Below are 18,744 nucleotides of genomic sequence, written 5' to 3'. Positions count from 1 at the left end.
GATCGAATTCCTGTCTCCTGCACTGGCAGGTGGATTCTTCACCACTGAGCCACCAGGGAAGCCCCAGGCTGTAGCTTTTAAGGTATGCAAGTCCATGCAGCCCTGCGGGCCCACAATTACAAACACTGCTGATCTCCAGACCAGATCTCAATGTGTCCCCAGGTGAAAGTTTGCAAAAATCAGGGCTTCAGGGGAGTGAATAATTTCTTTCTGGGGAGGTACCAACAAGTTGTGGTGAGGCCCAGGGAGGGCTGAAGGAGGGTGTCTTCCTACCTACATCCTCTGTGAGCGCCTCTGTAGCCTGTACATGGAAACACACCTGCAGCCTGTCCCTCAGGTTGAAGCTCCAGGACAAGGCAATGAGGCTTTTCACAGGCAGACTGGGGTGGCTTTAATTTACTGTCTATGCAGTGCCCTGGCGGTAGGAGCCTCACAGAACTCTCTCTCTGGTTGTTACAGTTTGGGGGTGGGGGCCAGAAATGCAAACCCCTCTGGCCACAAAAGACCAGGCAATTAAGGGGCCTCCCTGAATGGACTGTGCTCACTCCCCGGCTTTAGTGATGCAGGTGAAGAACACTGGGGGAAGGGCACACCCCTGCCTTTAGAAAGACTGGGAACGAGCTCAGGGAATGGGGCACACCCAAGACCAGCAAAGCTGAGCCTGTGCAAGCAAGGTACAGGGAGAGAGCAAACACAGAACTCATCCATGCCACTTCTCTAACTGCTGCCTTTGTGCTGAATTCTGGAACAAGCGAGACCGTGTCATTTAAAAGGAATGTCTCAAGTCTCCCCAGCCCCTGGGTCCTCTGGACATAAGCCCCTTAGGTTTCCAAAGCCAGATATTTGGGGATCTCATCTCTGCAGGGTTGGGTGAGTAGCTCTGGACCAGAAATCCCTCCCTACTGGGGGTCTTTGCACCAGGGTGTGGGATTTTTGGTGAGACTGATCCTCTGCCTCTCCTACCTGTCTCCATGAGGCCCTTTGACTCACTGTGGCCCCTCCCGTTGGTCAGCTGCTTATTCATTCTTTTCCAGCAGTCATTGTTCCATACATAGCAGTAGATTTGGTGTCTGTGGAAGCAGAGTTCAGGATTTTGCTCTGTCACCATGTTAGACCACCTCCTCATAAGTATGCATTTAAGCTTTGAAATGAGCAGAACATTATGACTATCTTAGAAAATGATAGCAGTTGTTGCATAAAGGACAGAGGCTGTAGGTGAGAGAGGGCTTTTCACTTCATAGGCCACTGTATTTGGTTTGGAAATTTACCTTGTGTATGTATGACTTCTTTAATACTCTTTGGGAAAGAATCTACCTGCTAAAGTAGGAGATATAAGAGAAGCAGGTTTAATTCCTGGGTCAGGAAGATCCCTTGGAGAAGGAAATGGCAACTCACTCCAGTATTCTTGCCTGGAAAATTCCATGGACAAAGAAGCCTGGAAGGCTGCAGTCTGTGGGGCCCAAAGAATCAGACATGACTGGGTGTACACGCATGCATTTAAAAACTAAGAAAATCTTTTAAAAATAACATTATTAGCAGAATTTATAAATTTGAAAGCACCCAGAAAACAATTTGGTACTGTTGGGATGCTGTTACATTTTTAAATCATGTAATGAAAATTTTATCTTTCTTCAAAAATAGTCCATGTGATTTAGCAGTGAACAACAGCAACAACAAAATACCCTGCTTCACATTCTCTTGCTTCTGGAAAAATTGAGTGACTTGAGAACCCTTTGCTAAGACCTCTTGAATCCACTCTTTCATTTTCTGTTCCATGGCATCTACTTTCATTTCAGACTCTCATTACTGCTGCCCTGGACTATTTCAATAGCCTCCTAAACGGTTTCCAATCTCTCTTCCATCTAATCTGTCTTATCTACCACTGCCAAGATTAATCGCCTTAAAACTCACTCTCAGATCATTCCAGTTCCTGTTCAAAGCCTCCCTTCAGTCTGCCGTGCACTATCCACACTTCTCATCAGGACATTCAGGCCTCAGCTCCCTCCAGCCCCAGCTCCATCTAATTCCTTACAGACAGCTTGTGCTCCAGCCAAACTGAACACTCGCTCGGCACCCCACATTGCCCCAGCACCCCATCGTTATGAAATCTCTCCCACCTGAAATATCTTTTGAACTGAGCCTCAGGTCAGATATCCCTAACTTTAATAAGTCACCATGATTATACCAACCAGAAGCTACCACTCCTTAACTACTACAATATTCTCTTATTTTTCTCATGTCACATATCATATCTAATCTCCTAAAATTATTTATGTATTAGGTATCCCCTGCCAGAATTTAAGCTCCCCCAAATTGATCCTTATGTGTGTTTAAGAGGCACCCAGCACTGTTGATTTCTGCTTTGTACTGTCTGAATGAAAGAACAAATAAGATGAGACGCTCTGTATCTGTGGTGTTTATTTTTTCACCTCTGTTTGATGTCCATTACTTTTGACGCTAAATTCCATTAACATAAAACATAGTAAAGACTCATATAATAAACATGGAACCTAGAGAGTGCTGAGAATCATTTTCTTCTCAGGCTGTATTTAAAATGCTCATCTAGTTGCAGTGAGGATCCGGTTATAGAGTAGGGCTATTTTTGTAATGGAAATGAATGTCAGCATTTGGATTAATAGATAATCCTCTTGGAAGGTGTAAGGGGAAAGAGAAAGAGAGTACTAAATCCTTCAGCACAAAGTATGAGCTTTAATAAAGGACCCAATAAAATAAAGGAATTAAGAAGACACAGCAAAAGCCGTATTCAGGTCAGACTCAAGTATGTGGATTTGTGCTGTACTGACTCTTACAACCTGCCCTTGTTTGTTCTCTTTCTTCTTCTGCCTGTAAGTCAGAGAGCTGCCTTTCTCTTCCAGCTATGGTTCCAACTGAAACCATAATTCCACTTCTCCCCCTACGTTTTTGCCTGGACTGTTGCAACAGCTGACAAAGTTGATCTTCTTGGCCCCAGCTGATTGCTCACCCAATTCACGCTTTCCAGCTGCTGCCACAGGTATCTGCTAAAATCAGAGCAGTCGTGTCCTGTTCCTTCTGAACGAACCCCAGGCTCTCTAGCATCATGATCCAAGCTCTTAAGATCGAGCACATTCCCTGCCACTTCCCTCCTCCTATAGCCCCGGCTTCAGTTGGACTTTCAGGTCATCACCACTGCTCCTCTCACCTTGCAAATATAATTCCTGACTTGGGAATGGCCTTGTCCCCTTCTCCAACTTTCACTCTTCTACTTATTCTTCTAGAACCAGTTCATATATCACCATCCCTGAGCAGCTTCCTGGACATCGTTCCCTTCCTAGATGGTTTTTCTCTCCGTCATCTGAACTCTGATAGTGCAAAGGGCTATCAGAGTTCTACTTTTCTTTAGATTGTTTGTTCTCTTACCTGTCACTAAGCCAGGAGCTCCTCAGAAGCTGTCAGAATGTGTCACAGATGTCTTTCTGTCCTCAGAGCCCAACACAATGTGAGAAGCAGGATAGATGCTGGGTGGCAGTGAGCCCTTAGGAGATGATCCTGGGCCCTGCCTTGCTCCAAGTTGGGGGCTTCTCTCGAGGCTCTGGCCCTCCTCGCTCCCCATGCTCCAGTCACACAGGCTTTTTCTGGGTCCTTGAACACACCTGGCTTGTACCTGCCTTGCACTAGCCTTTCTCCCATTTTACCGGAAACTCTGCCTTCAAGTCTGTCCAGCGCTGACTCCTCTGTATTCTTTAGGTCTCAGCTCAAATTAATCTCCTTAGACAAGCCTTTCTTAACATCTGATATCAGGTAGTTCCTCTTACCTGCCCTAGTCACAGCTAACCCATCACTTTATCTTATTTCTTATACTTAATATACCCTGAAACTGTGGTCTTTCATTGATTCGCTTTTTTAAAAATCATCCTTGTTATTTAATGTCTGGACTTCCGAGGTGACTCAGTGGTAAAAGGTAAAGTGAAAGTGTAAAGAATCTGCCTGCTAATGTAGATAATGCAGGAGATGTGGGTTCAATACCTGGGTCAGGAAAATCCCCTGGAGTAGGAAATGGCCACCCACTCCAGTATTCTTTCCTGGGAAACCCCATGGACAGAGGAACCTGGCAGGGTTGCATGGAGTCGCAAAGAGTTGGACACAACTGAGCGACTGAGCACGCATTCATTTAATGTCTGCTTTCCCTCCCAGGAAGGAACTATTTAGTGCATCATAGTATACCCAGTCCATGGGGTCGCAAAGAGTCAGACACGACTGAGCGACTTCCCTTTCACTTTTCACTTTCATGCACTGGAGAAGGAAATGGCAACCCACTCCAGTGTTCTTGCCTGGAGAATCCCAGGGACGGGGGAGCCTGGTGGGCTGCCGTTTATGGGGTCGCACAGAGTCGGACACGACTGAAGCGACTTAGCAGCAGCAGCAGCAGTATACCCAGTTCATCAACAGTATCAGGCACACAGGTGCTCAGTACATGACTAAGTGAATGAGTGAATACATAAATGAATATTTGCTGGTCTATCACAAAATCTATGCGGAAAAACAAACAAGCAAACACTATTCCCACCTTGAAGGAGCTCAGATTCTTAAAAGCTTTCTAAAGGTCGTGGGTGGGACTGAAGCTCAAAATATTTTAGCAGCTAAATTACAGAGACAGAGACGTTTTTGGTACCCCAGGGTTCTGTTATGGAACTCCGTTCATTTTGTTATTTTAAGCCTGTCCTTGGTGACGCAGCAATCTATTTAAATTGACTGTTTAGGAACAGTGCCACGAAGGAAGTAGTGGCATCCTCCTGTATGAAGGCCAGCCCGCCAGCATTATGTCCATCGCAGACACTCAGAGCCTCTGGTGCCCTGAACAACACCTCATGCAAGCAAGGTACTCAATAAATATTTGCTCTGCGGCTGAATGAATACCTTAGTATTTTGCTCTGCTTTTTTGGGAAAAGCTTGTATTATCTCCCAGCTCTTCTCTGGGGGATCTAGGGTTTGCTGCCCTGTTCCCATCTCATCCATTGTGAAAAGCCTTGCACCGTGCTGCCCGGAGGAAAGCAGGACCAGTTATTTGGCAGCAGTGTCTGCAGTGACCAGAAGACTGCTTGGGAGCGGTGTGTGGATTTCTCTTTTTTTTTTTTTTTTTGGTGTGTCTATTTCCCAATGGTTTCTTTATTTCCATTTTTAGAGAACAGTTATCTTTTCTCTAAGCAATAAGATAAACTCATCAGTGTGAATCTCCTTTAACTCCCCTCACATAATGATTCCTCAAATACCTGAGTGGCTGGCAGTGTGCCTGAAATTGGGGATTGAGACAGAAGATGAATAGCACAGGAAGGTCCAGGCCCTCAGGGAGTAAGTGTCTGGCCTAGTAGGAAAGATGGCCTTGATTGACACATAATTACACAAGAGTGAGCAGTATAGGAGGGCAAACAATGAAGCTATGAACTTGCCTGTATTCCTGCATGACCTTATCTCCTTCTGTGATGTGCTGGCAGTGTACTCTTTCTTAATCCATTTACAGCTTATATTTTATTTCAATGTAACGGCTTGAAGTTTGTCCCAAAAGAAAAACTCGGTATTCATGATGTGATTTCTCACTTTTTACATGTTCTCTCCTACTTGTACATCCAAAGAGGTGGCATTTCTCTCAAGGTTAAGTGTCCTGAGATCGTGTTTACAACTGCAGAAGCCTGCTGTCTCTGGTGGGGTTGGGACATTAGTTTCAATCTTTCTTTGCTGTCTTTGAAATATATATGATAACATTGGTGGTTGAGTCACATTCCCTTTGTTCTTCCACTCAGTTAGATTTTCTAAGTCTTCTAGTGTGTGTGAGGTCTTTGTAGTCTTTCTGTCTCTCTGGGACTGTTTTCCATCTACTCTGGATTAGTGTCATATGTTTTATTTTATTATAAGAATAGACTCTATAGCCATAATTGTGAACAGAATTGTGGTCATGGGGCCTGTAGAGTGACAATACCCACGGTCTTACTATTAATATATGAAACAATTAACCCCTTTCATTTGGGCTTTCCTAGTGGCTCAAACAGTAAAAAATCAGCCTGCAATGCAGGACACCCAGGTTTGATCCCAGGATTGGGAAGATCCCCTGGAGAAGGGAATGGCTACCCACTTCAGTAGTCTTGCCTGGAGAATCCCCATGGACAGAGGAGCCTGGCAGGATATAGTCCATGGGGTCACAAAGAATTGGACATGACTGAGCAACTAACACTTCCTCTTTCTTTCATTCAACAATTACTAATGTTGGATTGTGGGCTTCTCTGATGGCTCAGTGGTAGAGCAGCCAAGCAGGCTACACAGTCCATGGGGTTGCAAAAGAATCACACACGATTTAATGACTAAACAACAACAAAATGTTGAATTAAATACTGGTAAATTACATATTACCAGGAAGCTCCCTCTACTTAGGTTAGTTCACCCCTTAGGCTCACTAGATGCCAGAAGCCAGGGGCGTTAAGAGGAAGGACACAATCCTTGCCTGAAGGAGGTGGAAAATCCACTGAAAGAGAGAGATAACAGTATAAATATGATATATTATGAAGGCTTAAATAGAATTAGATCCTGGCTTCAGAGAGAAAGTGCTTAGTTCTACTTTAATGGGGGGTAGGAATCAGAGGAGAGCAGAAAAGTCCTGGTAGGGTTGGGAAAAATGTGAAAGTGTTAGCTGCTCAGTCGTGTCTGACTCTTTGTGACCCTATAGACTGTAGCCCACCTGCCAGGCTCCTCTGCCCGTGGAATTTTCCAGGCAAGAATACTGGAGTGGGTGGCCATTCCCTTCTCCAGGGGATCTTCCCAACCCAAGGATTAAACCCGGGTCTTCTGCATTGCAGGCAAATTCTTTACTTCTGAGCCACCAGGGAAGCCCAGGTAGGGTTGGGAGCTGAGCCTTAAAAGAAGATTAGTGCCTGACTGTACAAGGGTTTAGGGAGTTTCCAGGGAAACAGACACAGAAGTGATAAAGTGTGGTATGCTAAAGCCACTGCAGTTCAAAAAATCTGGAACACAGTATGTAGAGTGAAGAATGCTAAATGAAAGAGGCAGAGTCAACCTCACGAGGCCTTCATACTGCATCCTGAGCAGGCATGTAGGTGTGTGATATACTGAATGGGAGATGGGAGGGCGGGCTAGCAGGTTAGAGGATAAGGGTTAAGTAGGGGAGTAGCAAAAATTGGTTTGTGTTTGATGGTCATCCTAGAGGAAGCTTGTGATGTGAACTGGAGGCAGAACAGTTTTAACTGCTGACATCCCCAGAAACTCATTTTAAAAAAGGATTTGTATATGCTTCTAGGTTTAATTTTTTGATTTTAAAGAATTTTACCTCCATGTTAATAAGTGAGTTTGGTCTATGATTTTCTTTTTTTAGACAGTCCCAACCTAGACAGCATATTAAAAAACAGACATTACTTTGTCAACAAAGGTCCATCTAGTCAAGGCTATGGTTTTTCTACTGGTCATGTATGGATGTGAGAGTTGGACTATAAAGAAAGCTGGGTGCCAAAGAATTGATGCTTTTGAACTGTGGTGTTGGAGAAGACTCTTGAGAGTCCCTTGGACTGCAAGGAGATCCAACCAGTCCATCCTAAAGGAGATCAGTCCTGGGTGTTCATTGGAAGGACTGATGTTGAATACTTTGGCCACTGATGTCCAATACTTTGGCCACCTGATGCGAAGAACTGACTCATTGGAAAAGAACCTGATGCTGGGAAAGATTGAGGGCAGGAGGAGATGGGGGATGACAGAGGATGAGATGGTAGGATGGCATCACCGACTCAATGGACATGGGTTTGGGTAGAGTCTGGGAGCTGGTGATGGACAGGGAGGTCTGGCGTGCTGCGGTTCATGGGGTCACAAAGAGTCGGACACGACTGAGCGACTGAACTGAACTGAACTTGTTTAATTTTAATAGCAAGGTTAAGACTACCCAGAGATGACTTAGATTGCTTTTATTCTCTTTCTAGAGTCTGGAATAGTTTTATCTCAGAAAATTCTATCTATTCCTAGAAGATTTGGTTAAAGTTCCCTAGAAAACCATCTAAGCTTGGAGTCTTTACTTTTGAGGGCTGGGGAAGATTCTGTCTACTGATTCAGCTACTTTAATGCTTACTGGACTATTCAGACTTTCTATATTTTTCCTTGATTCAACTTTCTGATTTATGTATGTTTGTAAAATTGTTCAGTTCATGGCGAATCTTCTATTTCAAAGTTATCCACATAAAGGAGCACAAGAAACTTTGAGGGGAAGTGGAAATATTCTTTGTCTTATTTGTGGAAGTGGGGTCATAGATATACACATCTATCAGAATTTACCAAATTGTGTATTATAAACAGATACAGTGCATAGTAAATAATTTATACCCCTTAAAGTTGATTAAGCTTCCCAGGTGGTGCTAGTGGTAAAGAACCTACCTGCCAGTGCAGGAAATGTAAGAGATGCAGGTTTAATCCCTGCGTCAGCAAGATCCCCTGGGGAAGGGAATGGCAACCCACTATAGTATTCTTGCCTGAAAAATCCCATGGATGGAGGAGCCTGGTAAGCTACAGTTCATAGAGTTGCAAAGAGTCAGACGTGACTGAATTGACTTAGCACACACACAAAGTTGATTAACATTTATCTGCAGAAAATTATGCCCAGTATTCTTTGTGATTTTTAAAAATTCTCTTCTATGGACACTCTTTACTGCCACTTTCACACTCAGGGCCATTGATGTGTGACCCTGCCTTAACTGGCAGACTGATAAAAATTGACAGCAGAATCCGAAAATAATATAGCACCATTTAAATACTAAATAGTTAATATGTTTTACTTTCTTGGATTTCAGTGTTTTGCCAACTAAATTGTTTTTACTAGTTACTTAATGCAATTGATATTTTTCTTTTCGTTTGCTAAAAAAGACTAGTTGTCTGGATTTGAGAGAGCTAGTTATACTTGTTTAATGTAAAACTTTATGCCTTCTAATTTTCTTCTAGTTATCAAATGCATTCTAGAAGAAACTATCATAATATGTGAGATGGACTATTTCATAATGCAGGGCTTATATCTTATTGCTAAATACGAGCTGAAGAAGGAATAGATCTATGAAAAGTATGATCAGAGATGCCACCAGTTTGTCTTGAGGCTTATTCAGAACAAGCAGGAGTGTTTCAAGAGGTGTACCAAAAATGTTGTCTAACATCATTTTCTAACCGTATCAGATAATTACGTGTTTTTGAAAGTAGTACTAAGCAGTTTAATAGGAAATCAATTCTGCCTTTACTGAGAGGTGCTCGGCATCAGCAACAAAGCTAATTATCTTAAATTTGAAGTAGACCTCCTGGGATGAAAAAAAAAAGGTACAAACTTGAGTAATCCTTTCTCTTGCTTCCTTGTGCTACTTTTTCTTTTTTCTGTATTTGAGGTACCTCCTGGTTGTTTTGTTTTAATCTTGAAGAGAAGTTGGAAGCCCAAGACTGAATGCTGTTGTATTGTATCATTTTCTAGGGCTCCCATAACAAAGCACTGCAGACTGAGTGGCTTAAACAACAGACATTTATTTCATCATAGTTGTGGAGGCTGAAAGTCCAAGATTAAGGTGTCTTCAGGGTTGGTTTCTTATGAGACCTCTCTCTTTGAGTTATAGATGGCCGTCTTCTATGTCTTCACATGTTGTATTAGTCAGGGTTCTCCAGATAAAACAGATCCAACAGGATGAACGGATACACACACATACAGATGGCTATGTGCATTTGTGTCTATATAGACATTTACACACACACACACACACACACACACAGATTGAGATTTATTTTAAGGAGTTGGCTTGCACAATTGTGCAGGAAACGTGGGTTTGACCCTTGGGTTGGGAAGATCCCCTGGAGAAGGAAATGGCAACCCACTCTAGTATTCTTGCCTGTGAAATCTCATTGACAGAGGAGCCCGATAGGCTACAGTCCATGGGGTCACAAAGAATAAGACACAACTTAGCGACTAAACAACAACATCAATTTCCAAATACAGTCCTATTATGAAATCTTGGGGGTTAGAGCTTCAATATATGCATTTTAGAGAACAAATTCAAGCTGCTACTGCTAAGTCACTTCAGTCATGTCCGACTCTGTGCAACCCCATAGACGGCAGCCCACCAGGCTTCCCCGTCCCTGGGATTCTCCAGGCAAGAACACTGGAGTGGGTTGCCATTTCCTTCTCCAATACATGAAAGTGAAAAGTGAAAGTGAAGTCGCTCAGTTGTGTCCCACTCTTAGCGATCCCTGGGACTGCAGCCTACCAGGCCCCTCTGTCCATAGGATTTTCCAGGCAAGAGTACTGGAGTGGGGTGCCATTTCCTTCTCCAAAATTCAAGCTACAACAGCCATCAACTTAAAAGTAAGCATAACTAGAAAGACAATTCAAAGGCAAAAACAGCCCTCCTAATATTAAAAGTGTTATTTAGCCTGAAGATAAAGTGTGTTTTTGAAACCTGAGATAAACCAATTAACTGGAATGGGAAATAACTTTTTAATATATTCATATTTCTACAATCTAGAAGTCGAGTTTGTTTTCCTTTGCCAAGGATATTTATATTATCACAGTAATTAGAGATTAGATTTTTTTTTAATTTCTTATTTTGATTATATGTGGATTTCTACCCATTTTCATTTTATGTTTTTAAGTTTCAAGTTAGCGAGAAACAGATAGAGTTTTTCTTGAGTTATGTACTAATTTAAAATTGTTATTAAAAACAGAGCCATGTTTTGCTTTTCCTGGCAATATACGAAATAAACGATGGGAAAATTACCAATAAAATGGAGGAGAAAGTTAGCAAGAGAATATAATATAAAAGACAAAACAGGAAATACATCTTCAACAGTTCTCTCAAATCATAAAAGTAATCTTACAACATTACCTCATATGTTTTATATTAGTACCTTATGTCACTTATGTTTCTCAGATCTGTAAAGGGTAAAGTGCTTCCCTATCTCTGATACCAAAAAAAAAAAAAAAAAAAAGCTTCTGTTATCTCTCTCTTTTTTTTTTTTGCAGATAACAAAGAGATTTTCCTTTCCAAAGCAATTCACAAGTGCTTCATAGAGGTCAATGAAGAAGGCTCAGAAGCTGCTGCTGCCTCAGGTGCCAAACTGTGGTCTTCCCAAATCTCACCTTTTCTAGATTTGTATTCTTAAAGCAGTCTTGGGTAGGGGAATGGGAGTCATTTTTAGAACCAAGTCATAAAACTGATGCTGCACTCACTTAGAAGTCAAGCTAATGATGAACGTGCTAGGATTTTCCAAATAGGATATGAAACATGCATTCATTTCAGTGCCCCATACAGAGTAACTCCCATCTCTAATGAGAGGCCGGAGGAGATTGTCAGCTCTGCAGAATAGATTTTCCTGCTGTGCTGTCCATTTAAATATTTAAAATATTTCCCTGCTGCCCCGTTAAACATTTTTCTTTCTATTTAATTATTTGTGGGAGTTAGTTCTTAACTTTGTCAGTGAAGAGCTTTGATTTTTTTAAAAGCCCATGCACAAACAAGCAGACATGATAGCATGCAATACAAAATTTTAAGTTAATAATAAAATAATAATTTTAAATGAAAAATTTTAAAAATTTATCTAAATCATGCATCCAAAAAAAAAAAAAAACCATCAACAATAACAGTAAACGTCCTTAATTATTTTGAACATTCTGATTTCCTTAGTTAAGTAAGAAGGATTTTTCTTTTCTCGTTTATTTGTTTTTTTTTTCAATATCATGTTCAACAGCCATCACCAAATTTTAGAAGGATTTTTCCCTTCTCTAGTAAAATGTAACACATCATGTTTGTACACATTTTTAACCTCCGCATATATTTACCCATTAAAAGGATCTCATCAGTCAAAATGCTGTTTGGGGGAGGAAATAGAAACAGTAGTCTCAGGCATCAAGAAAGCTTCAAATCTTACATCATTTAATCTTGGCCTTTTCCTGACAATGCATCACCCTGCAGCAAGTATAAAATGATTATCCCACAATAAGGATCTCAAGGGAATTCAGTTTCCCAGCTGTAGGAAACATCATTGAATCTCTCCCTGCTGTATTTTCTCTTTAATCACTGCTGTTCTGGCCACTTGCTAGAACCCTGGTGACTTGCTATGTAAAATCCCCATTTCAGATAAAAGAAATGATGATTTGGTAATATAAAGAAACGGGGAGGGGAAAACTAGAGGAGGGTATTTGGTTTTTTGTTTTTGTTTTTTTTTCCACTTTCCTTAAGTCATTTTATTCAAGCCATAAGTATTTGTCTGAGGCTGAGAATAAATTTGTAATAGGCAGAATAAATTAACCTCTGTTTTCGGTGGGGTGATGGGAGGAAACTGAGTGTGTGTACATGTGTGTGTATGTGTTTGTTTTTCTTTAAGATCAAGTAGAGATGTTAGCTCATTTACAATTTTTCTCTCTTTAAAAGTCTTTAAAATCTTGCCTTGTATAAATCATTACCTTTGTGCTGAACATAGATGGTTTGGAGAAATTGCTCATTAGTCCCTGCATCTCCACAGACATGTAATTACTTTCTCTGTGCTACAGGAATGATTGCAATTAGCAGGATGGCTGTGCTGTATCCTCAAGTTATTGTCGACCATCCATTTTTCTTTCTTATCAGGAACAGGAGAACAGGTAAGTCTGTTGTGAGAACAGAACTTTATTTATGACCAAAAAGAAATCGTTTGTTAATTGAAAACATATTCCTGCATTTTTATCAGATAATTTCTAATGTTCAAATGATTTTTTAAGTGACAATAATTTATTCACATTCTTATCTTTAGAACATTGCTAATCGTAAGCAAGAAGGAAAATAAATAGCTTTTGTTCAACTCCTTTTTTGTTCACTTCCTACCCAATGCAGGTACAATCCTATTCATGGGACGAGTCATGCATCCTGAAACCATGAACGCCAGTGGACATGATTTTGAGGAACTTTAAATCACTTATTTGAGTAACAAAGAAAACAGTAACTAAGCACATTATGTTTGCAACTGGTATATATTTGAGACTTGTGTTTTACAATATATCTTAAAATAATATTTAAAATAGTTCCTGAAAAAATAATGTATGTAAATTATAAGCCACCTTGTCAAGGAATGTTATCAGTCATCGTGTTTGTTGTGCTAGTATTTAAAATAAAAGTACATAGTGAACATGTGAACAGCTCTGTTTTTCATTTTAGAAGTTGTAGTATATAGATACCTCTAGGTAGAATTTGGAAACAGTGGTACTTCTGGACTTCTTAAGTCTTTCATAATTGTGCAGAAACAAAGCACCAAAGTAAATTAGTGTTATTCACTTATACATAACAACTAGTGAGGTATTTTTGTGGACAACTACTCCACAAAAACTCTGATTGCTGTTTCTCTGAAGACAGTATATAGTTTAAAATAAAAATCTGCAAACTGAACATCTTTTATGTGGCTCCATGAAAAAACTTGTTAGGAAAAAATTGGGGCTATGCCAACCCATAGCTTATAGCTATAGCTTATTGACTATGTCTTTAAAGATCCACTTGGCTTCATAAGGGTGATATAGATTACAAGCCTGGTATATCACCATGTTTTGCTGCTGCAAGTAAAATCTGACCTACAACTTAGTTCCCCCAAGTCTCCAAGTAAGCCAGATGAGCAAATTAAAAATATGCCCTCTGGTACGTCACTGGAGAATAAACTAGAAAAACTCTGCTGGTACAGATACTGGAAACTGGCAGGTAACAGGCCGAAAGCTGCTCACAGGGATGTTCTTGTTTGTTCTGTGTAAGAGGTTTTCCTTTTTTGAACTTAAAGATCTGTAATTGAAGTATTGCATTCCTCGTTTTTCCCATTGGTTCCTGATGGTTCTGGAATACACTTGTGTTTGAGACCTCTTGAGAGATACGTCCTTTGCGTAATGTTTTGCTTTTATTTTCTAGTACAAATGTTGTCAATTCCAGTGGGGACAGTATCAATTTCTTAAGTTCTCTAGTAAATTATTTTGTTATCCTGTGGCTGAAATAACGGCATTCCTTTGTTGGGGGATGGGTGCATGGGGGAAGGAATAATCTTATCAGATTCCATGAATGGAACGAGACTCATTTAATGCCAAATGTTTGATTCTTTGATTAATAATTTCTGAAAAAGTTTTAAATGTTTCAAAATTTAACAGAAACAGTTTGATTGTGACTTTCTTGTATGTTAGGTATCTTGCTATGATTTGGAGCTGTTAAAAGGATTGATATTATTAACTTGAATTCTGTTCAGGAGACCTGTGGTTTAGAGCAAGCAGGCCTGACTTTGACATACTGAATTCTAAACTGAGAGGAAAAACTTGAAAATCTGCATTTTTAAAAAGTTCCTTTGGTGATTTTGTTTTACACTAAATCTTGAATATTGCTAAAATAAAGGATACATGTGGAACACTTAAATATTATTTGTTTGCATGCATGAGTACTCAGTCGTTCAGCCATGTCCAACTCTGTGACCCTGTCGTCTGTAGCCCACAAGGCTCCTCTGTCCATGGGGATTCTCCAGGCAAGAATATTGGAATAGGTTGCCATTTTCTTCTCCAGGGGATCTTCCTGACCCAGGGATTGAACCCACATGTCCTGTGTCCCTTTGCATTGGCAGGCGGATTCTTTACCAATGAACCCCTGGAAAGCTTCACTAGTTGTTTAAATGTGGTTAATTTATAGAAAATTAGGTCAATCAATGAAGTACCCTAAATTGGTTTTTTATGTGTAATGCGATCACTTGTGTATCTAATTAAAAATGCAGATTCTCATTTAGTAGCTTTTGGGTGGGACCTGAAATTCTACATTTTTAACAAGTTCCCAGGCGATGCCATTACTGTTGGCCCATTGACTCAGGCCCGTTGACTTAAGTGGAGCAAAGCTCCACTTAACATAGGTTTACATATTGAAACAGAAAAATTTTATAATTTTCATGCAACTTGGAGAGATTCAAGAGAGAGGGTTGTAGTGTACATTAAGAGTGCAGTAAATTTATTAAAAATTGATTTTACTTGAGAGTTCTTTTTTCTATTACACACTATAGAAAAATGCAGACTTCCTTTGGATATTAGAACACTTGAAATATAGTCTTTAAAAATATAAAGACATTTATAGGCAATGACCACAAAAGAATTTATGAGTATCCAAGGACACAGTATTTAACATTTAATCTTTTACTACTTGTATATTCATAAGACTTATAGTTTATTCATAAAGCTGAGGTTATTGGAAACCAGTGTTCTCGTTTTCATTGATAATGTACAAAGGCTGTTGATTCAGTATTGATATCCTGAGTTTGTGATGTTCTTTATTACCATTTCACTACTTCTTAAGCATTACCTATATTGTTATACCTGTGTAGCCATCAGTCAACTAAATGAGTTACCTATAAGGGACAGTAAAAATCATTAGACAAGCATGTGAATTTTACAAAGTCCAAAATGTAATTTTTATTTGCTGATATAAAATTAAACTTTACCATTCTGAATATTTACCTTCAGTTCAGTTCAGTTCAGTTCAGTCACTCAGTCGTATCCGACTCTTTGCAACCCCATGAATCTCAGCTTGCCAGGCCTCCCTGTCCATCACCAACTCCCGGAGTTCACTCAAACTCATGTCCATCGAGTCAGTGATGCCATCCAGCCATCTCATCCTCTGTCATCCCCTTCTTCCCCTGCCCCCAATCCCTCCCAGCATCAGAGTCTTTTCCAATGAGTCAACTCTTCGCATGAGGTGGCCAAAGTACTGAAGTTTCAGCTTTAGCATCAGTCCTTCCAAAGAACACCCAGGGCTGATCTCCTTAGGAATGGACTGGTTGGATCTCCTTGTAGTCCAAAGGACTCTAAGAGTCTTCTCCAATACCACAGTTCAAAAGCATCAATTCTTCGTGCTCAGCTTTCTTCACAGTCCAACTTTCACATCCATACATGACCAGTGGAAAAACCATAGCCTTGACTAGACGGACCTTTGTTGGCAAAGTAATGTCTCTGCTTTTGAATATGCTATCTAGGTTGGTCATAACTTTCCTTCCAAGGAGTAAGCGTCTTTTAATTTCATGGCTGCAATCACCATCTGCAGTGATTTTGGAGCCCTAAAAAATAAAGTCTGACACTGTTTCCCCATCTATTTCCCATGAAGTGATTGGACCAGATGCCATGATCTTAGTTTTCTGAATATTGAGCTTTAAGCCAACTTTTTCACTCTCCTCTTTCACTTTCATCAAGAGGCTTTTTAGTTCCTCTTCACTTTCTGTCATAAGGGTGGTGTCATCTGCATATCTGAGGTTATTGATATTTCTCCCAGCAATCTTGATTCCAGCTTGTGCTTCTTCCAGCCCAGATTTTCTCATGATGTACTCTGCATATAAGTTAAATAAACAGGGTGACAATATATAGCCTTGACATACTCCTTTTCCTATTTGGAACTAGTCTGTTGTTCCATGTCCAGTTCTAACTGTTGCTTCCTGACCTGCATACAGGTTTCTCAAGAGGCAGGTCAGGTGGTCTGGTATTCCCATCTCTTTCAGAATTTTCCACAGTTTATTGTGATCCACACAGTCAAAGGGTTTGACATAGTCAATATTTACCTTAAAATGTTTCAAAACAATTTAGATGTCCCTTAAATGAAAATGGAGTCTACCTTATTATTAGCATGTTTATGGAGTGCTTAAAAATAGAATATTTGATAATACCAAGGTTTTCCTATTGTTTTGTCTTGTTTATAATTTCTTCAATATTTCCTTTCTATTGAAAAATAAATCTTTTTTTAGTTTCTTTTTATTTAAATTGGGGCATAGTTGATTTACAATATTATATTAGTTTCAGGTATACAACATAATAATTCAAATTTTTTATAGCTTATACTCCATTTAAAGTTATTATGAAATACTGCCTATATTCCCAGTGCTATACAGTATATTTTTGTTGCTTGTTTATTTGTACATAGTAGTTTTTACCTCCTAACCTCCCTACTTTATCTTGCCCCTCTGCTCTTTCCTCTCCCCACTGGTAACCACTAGTTTTTCCTCTACATCTGTAAGCCTGTTTCTTTTTCATTACATTCATTTGTTTATTTTTTAGATTCAACATATATGTGATAACATACAGTATTTGTCTTTCTCTTATTTTACTTAGCCGAATATCCTCTAGATCCATCCTTGGTTTTGCAAATGGCAAAATTTCTTTCTTTTTATGGCTGATTAATATGCCATACATATACATATGCCACATCTTTGTTATCCATTCATCTGCTGTTGGGCATTTAGACTGCTTCCATATCTTGGCTATTGTAAATAATGCTGCTATGAATCTTGGGGTACATGTATCTTTTCAAATTAGTGTTTTCATTTTCTTAAGCTGTATGCACAGGAGTAGAATTACTGGATCATATGGTACTTATATTTTTAGTGTTTTGAGGAGAAAAATTAAAAAGTATAGGCCAGTTTCATTTCCTTTAAAATGTGTGTTAGCACACAAACACACAGGCACACACATATGATGTGCACAGCCAGCTTACGAAAACTTTTCTATTTAAATGTCTCATATCTGGGGGGAGGAAATCAACAACAATCACACACTTTCTGCTTTTACTTTAAATCATTTTTCCAGCTTCTCTGAGGTATAATTGACAAACAAAATTGTATATATTTAAACTTTACAACACAATGATTTGATATACGTATACGCTGTGATTAACACAACCAAGTTGATAAACAAATATATCACCTCGTATGGTTACCGTGTGTGTGTGTGTGTGTGTGTGTGTGTGTGTGTGTGTGGTGAGAATGCTTTAAATGTATTCTCTTAGCAAATTTCAAGCATACAATATAGTATTCTTAGCTATGGTCAGCATGCTGTGCATTAGATCTCCAGAACTTATGCATCTTATAATCAAAAGTTTGTATCCTTTGCTCAATATCTCCCTACTTCCCCCACCCCTAAGCATGTAAAACCACCATTCTACTCTCTGTTTCTATGAATTTGACTGTTTTTTGAGGGTTCCACATATAATTGATATCATACAGTATTTGTCTTTCTTTTTATGACTTATTTCACATAGCACAAGGCCCTCCAGGTTTATCCCTGTTATTATAAATAAGTCCCTCAACCCTGGCAACCACCATTCTATTCACTTTCTATGTACTCTTACTTTTTATTTTATTTATCTTTTATTTTTAGATTTTTCATTATGAGACCATACAGTACTTGTCTTTATCTTATTTCACTTAGCATGGTGTCCTTCAGATTCATCCATGCTATTGCAAATGGCAGGATTTCCATCTTTTTATGACTGAATAATATTCCTTTGTGTGTGTGTGTGTGTGTGTGTGTGTGTATATATATATATATTTATATATGTATTACACAGGAATACATATATAACACTTGTATATATATGTATTTGTGTGTATATATATATGCATTACACAGGAATACATATATTACATTTCTTTATCCATTCAAACATCAATGGATGTTTAGGTTATTTTATGCCTTTATGAATAATGCTGCAATAATACAAGAGTACAGATATCTCTTCAAGATACTAATTTTTATTCCTTTGGATATATACTTTAGATATTAAACCCTTGTCATATATGGTTTGCAAATAATATTTTCTCCCATTTTTTAGATTCCCTTTTCATTTTGTTGATGGTTACTTTTGTTCTACAGAAGCTTTTTAGTTTGATGCAATCCCATTTGTTGTTTTTGCTTTTATTGCCTGTGATTTTGGTGTCATATCCAAAAACTGATGGCCA

General features: G+C 39.3%; 1 protein-coding gene across 5 annotated transcripts in view; it reads left to right on the top strand.

Moving 5' to 3' along the window:
- SERPINI1 (serpin family I member 1) overlaps positions 1–14,402 on the top strand; it is an 82,752-nt gene extending 68,350 nt beyond the window's left edge. For all 5 annotated transcript variants that reach the window (XM_055569157.1, XM_055569156.1, XM_055569155.1 and 2 more), the window contains 3 exons: positions 11,012–11,098; positions 12,539–12,628; positions 12,858–14,402. In XM_055569157.1, the coding sequence (XP_055425132.1) occupies positions 11,012–11,098; positions 12,539–12,628; positions 12,858–12,934 (254 nt within the window). In that variant the 3' untranslated portion in view covers positions 12,935–14,402. The remainder of the gene's footprint in view (positions 1–11,011; positions 11,099–12,538; positions 12,629–12,857) is intronic.
- The last annotated feature ends 4,342 nt before the right edge of the window (positions 14,403–18,744 follow it).

The sequence above is a fragment of the Bubalus kerabau genome, chromosome 2 (assembly GCF_029407905.1).
Source record: "Bubalus kerabau isolate K-KA32 ecotype Philippines breed swamp buffalo chromosome 2, PCC_UOA_SB_1v2, whole genome shotgun sequence".
Classification (NCBI taxonomy): Eukaryota; Metazoa; Chordata; class Mammalia; order Artiodactyla; family Bovidae; genus Bubalus; species Bubalus kerabau.
This window is presented reverse-complemented; position numbering and strand designations above follow the sequence as displayed.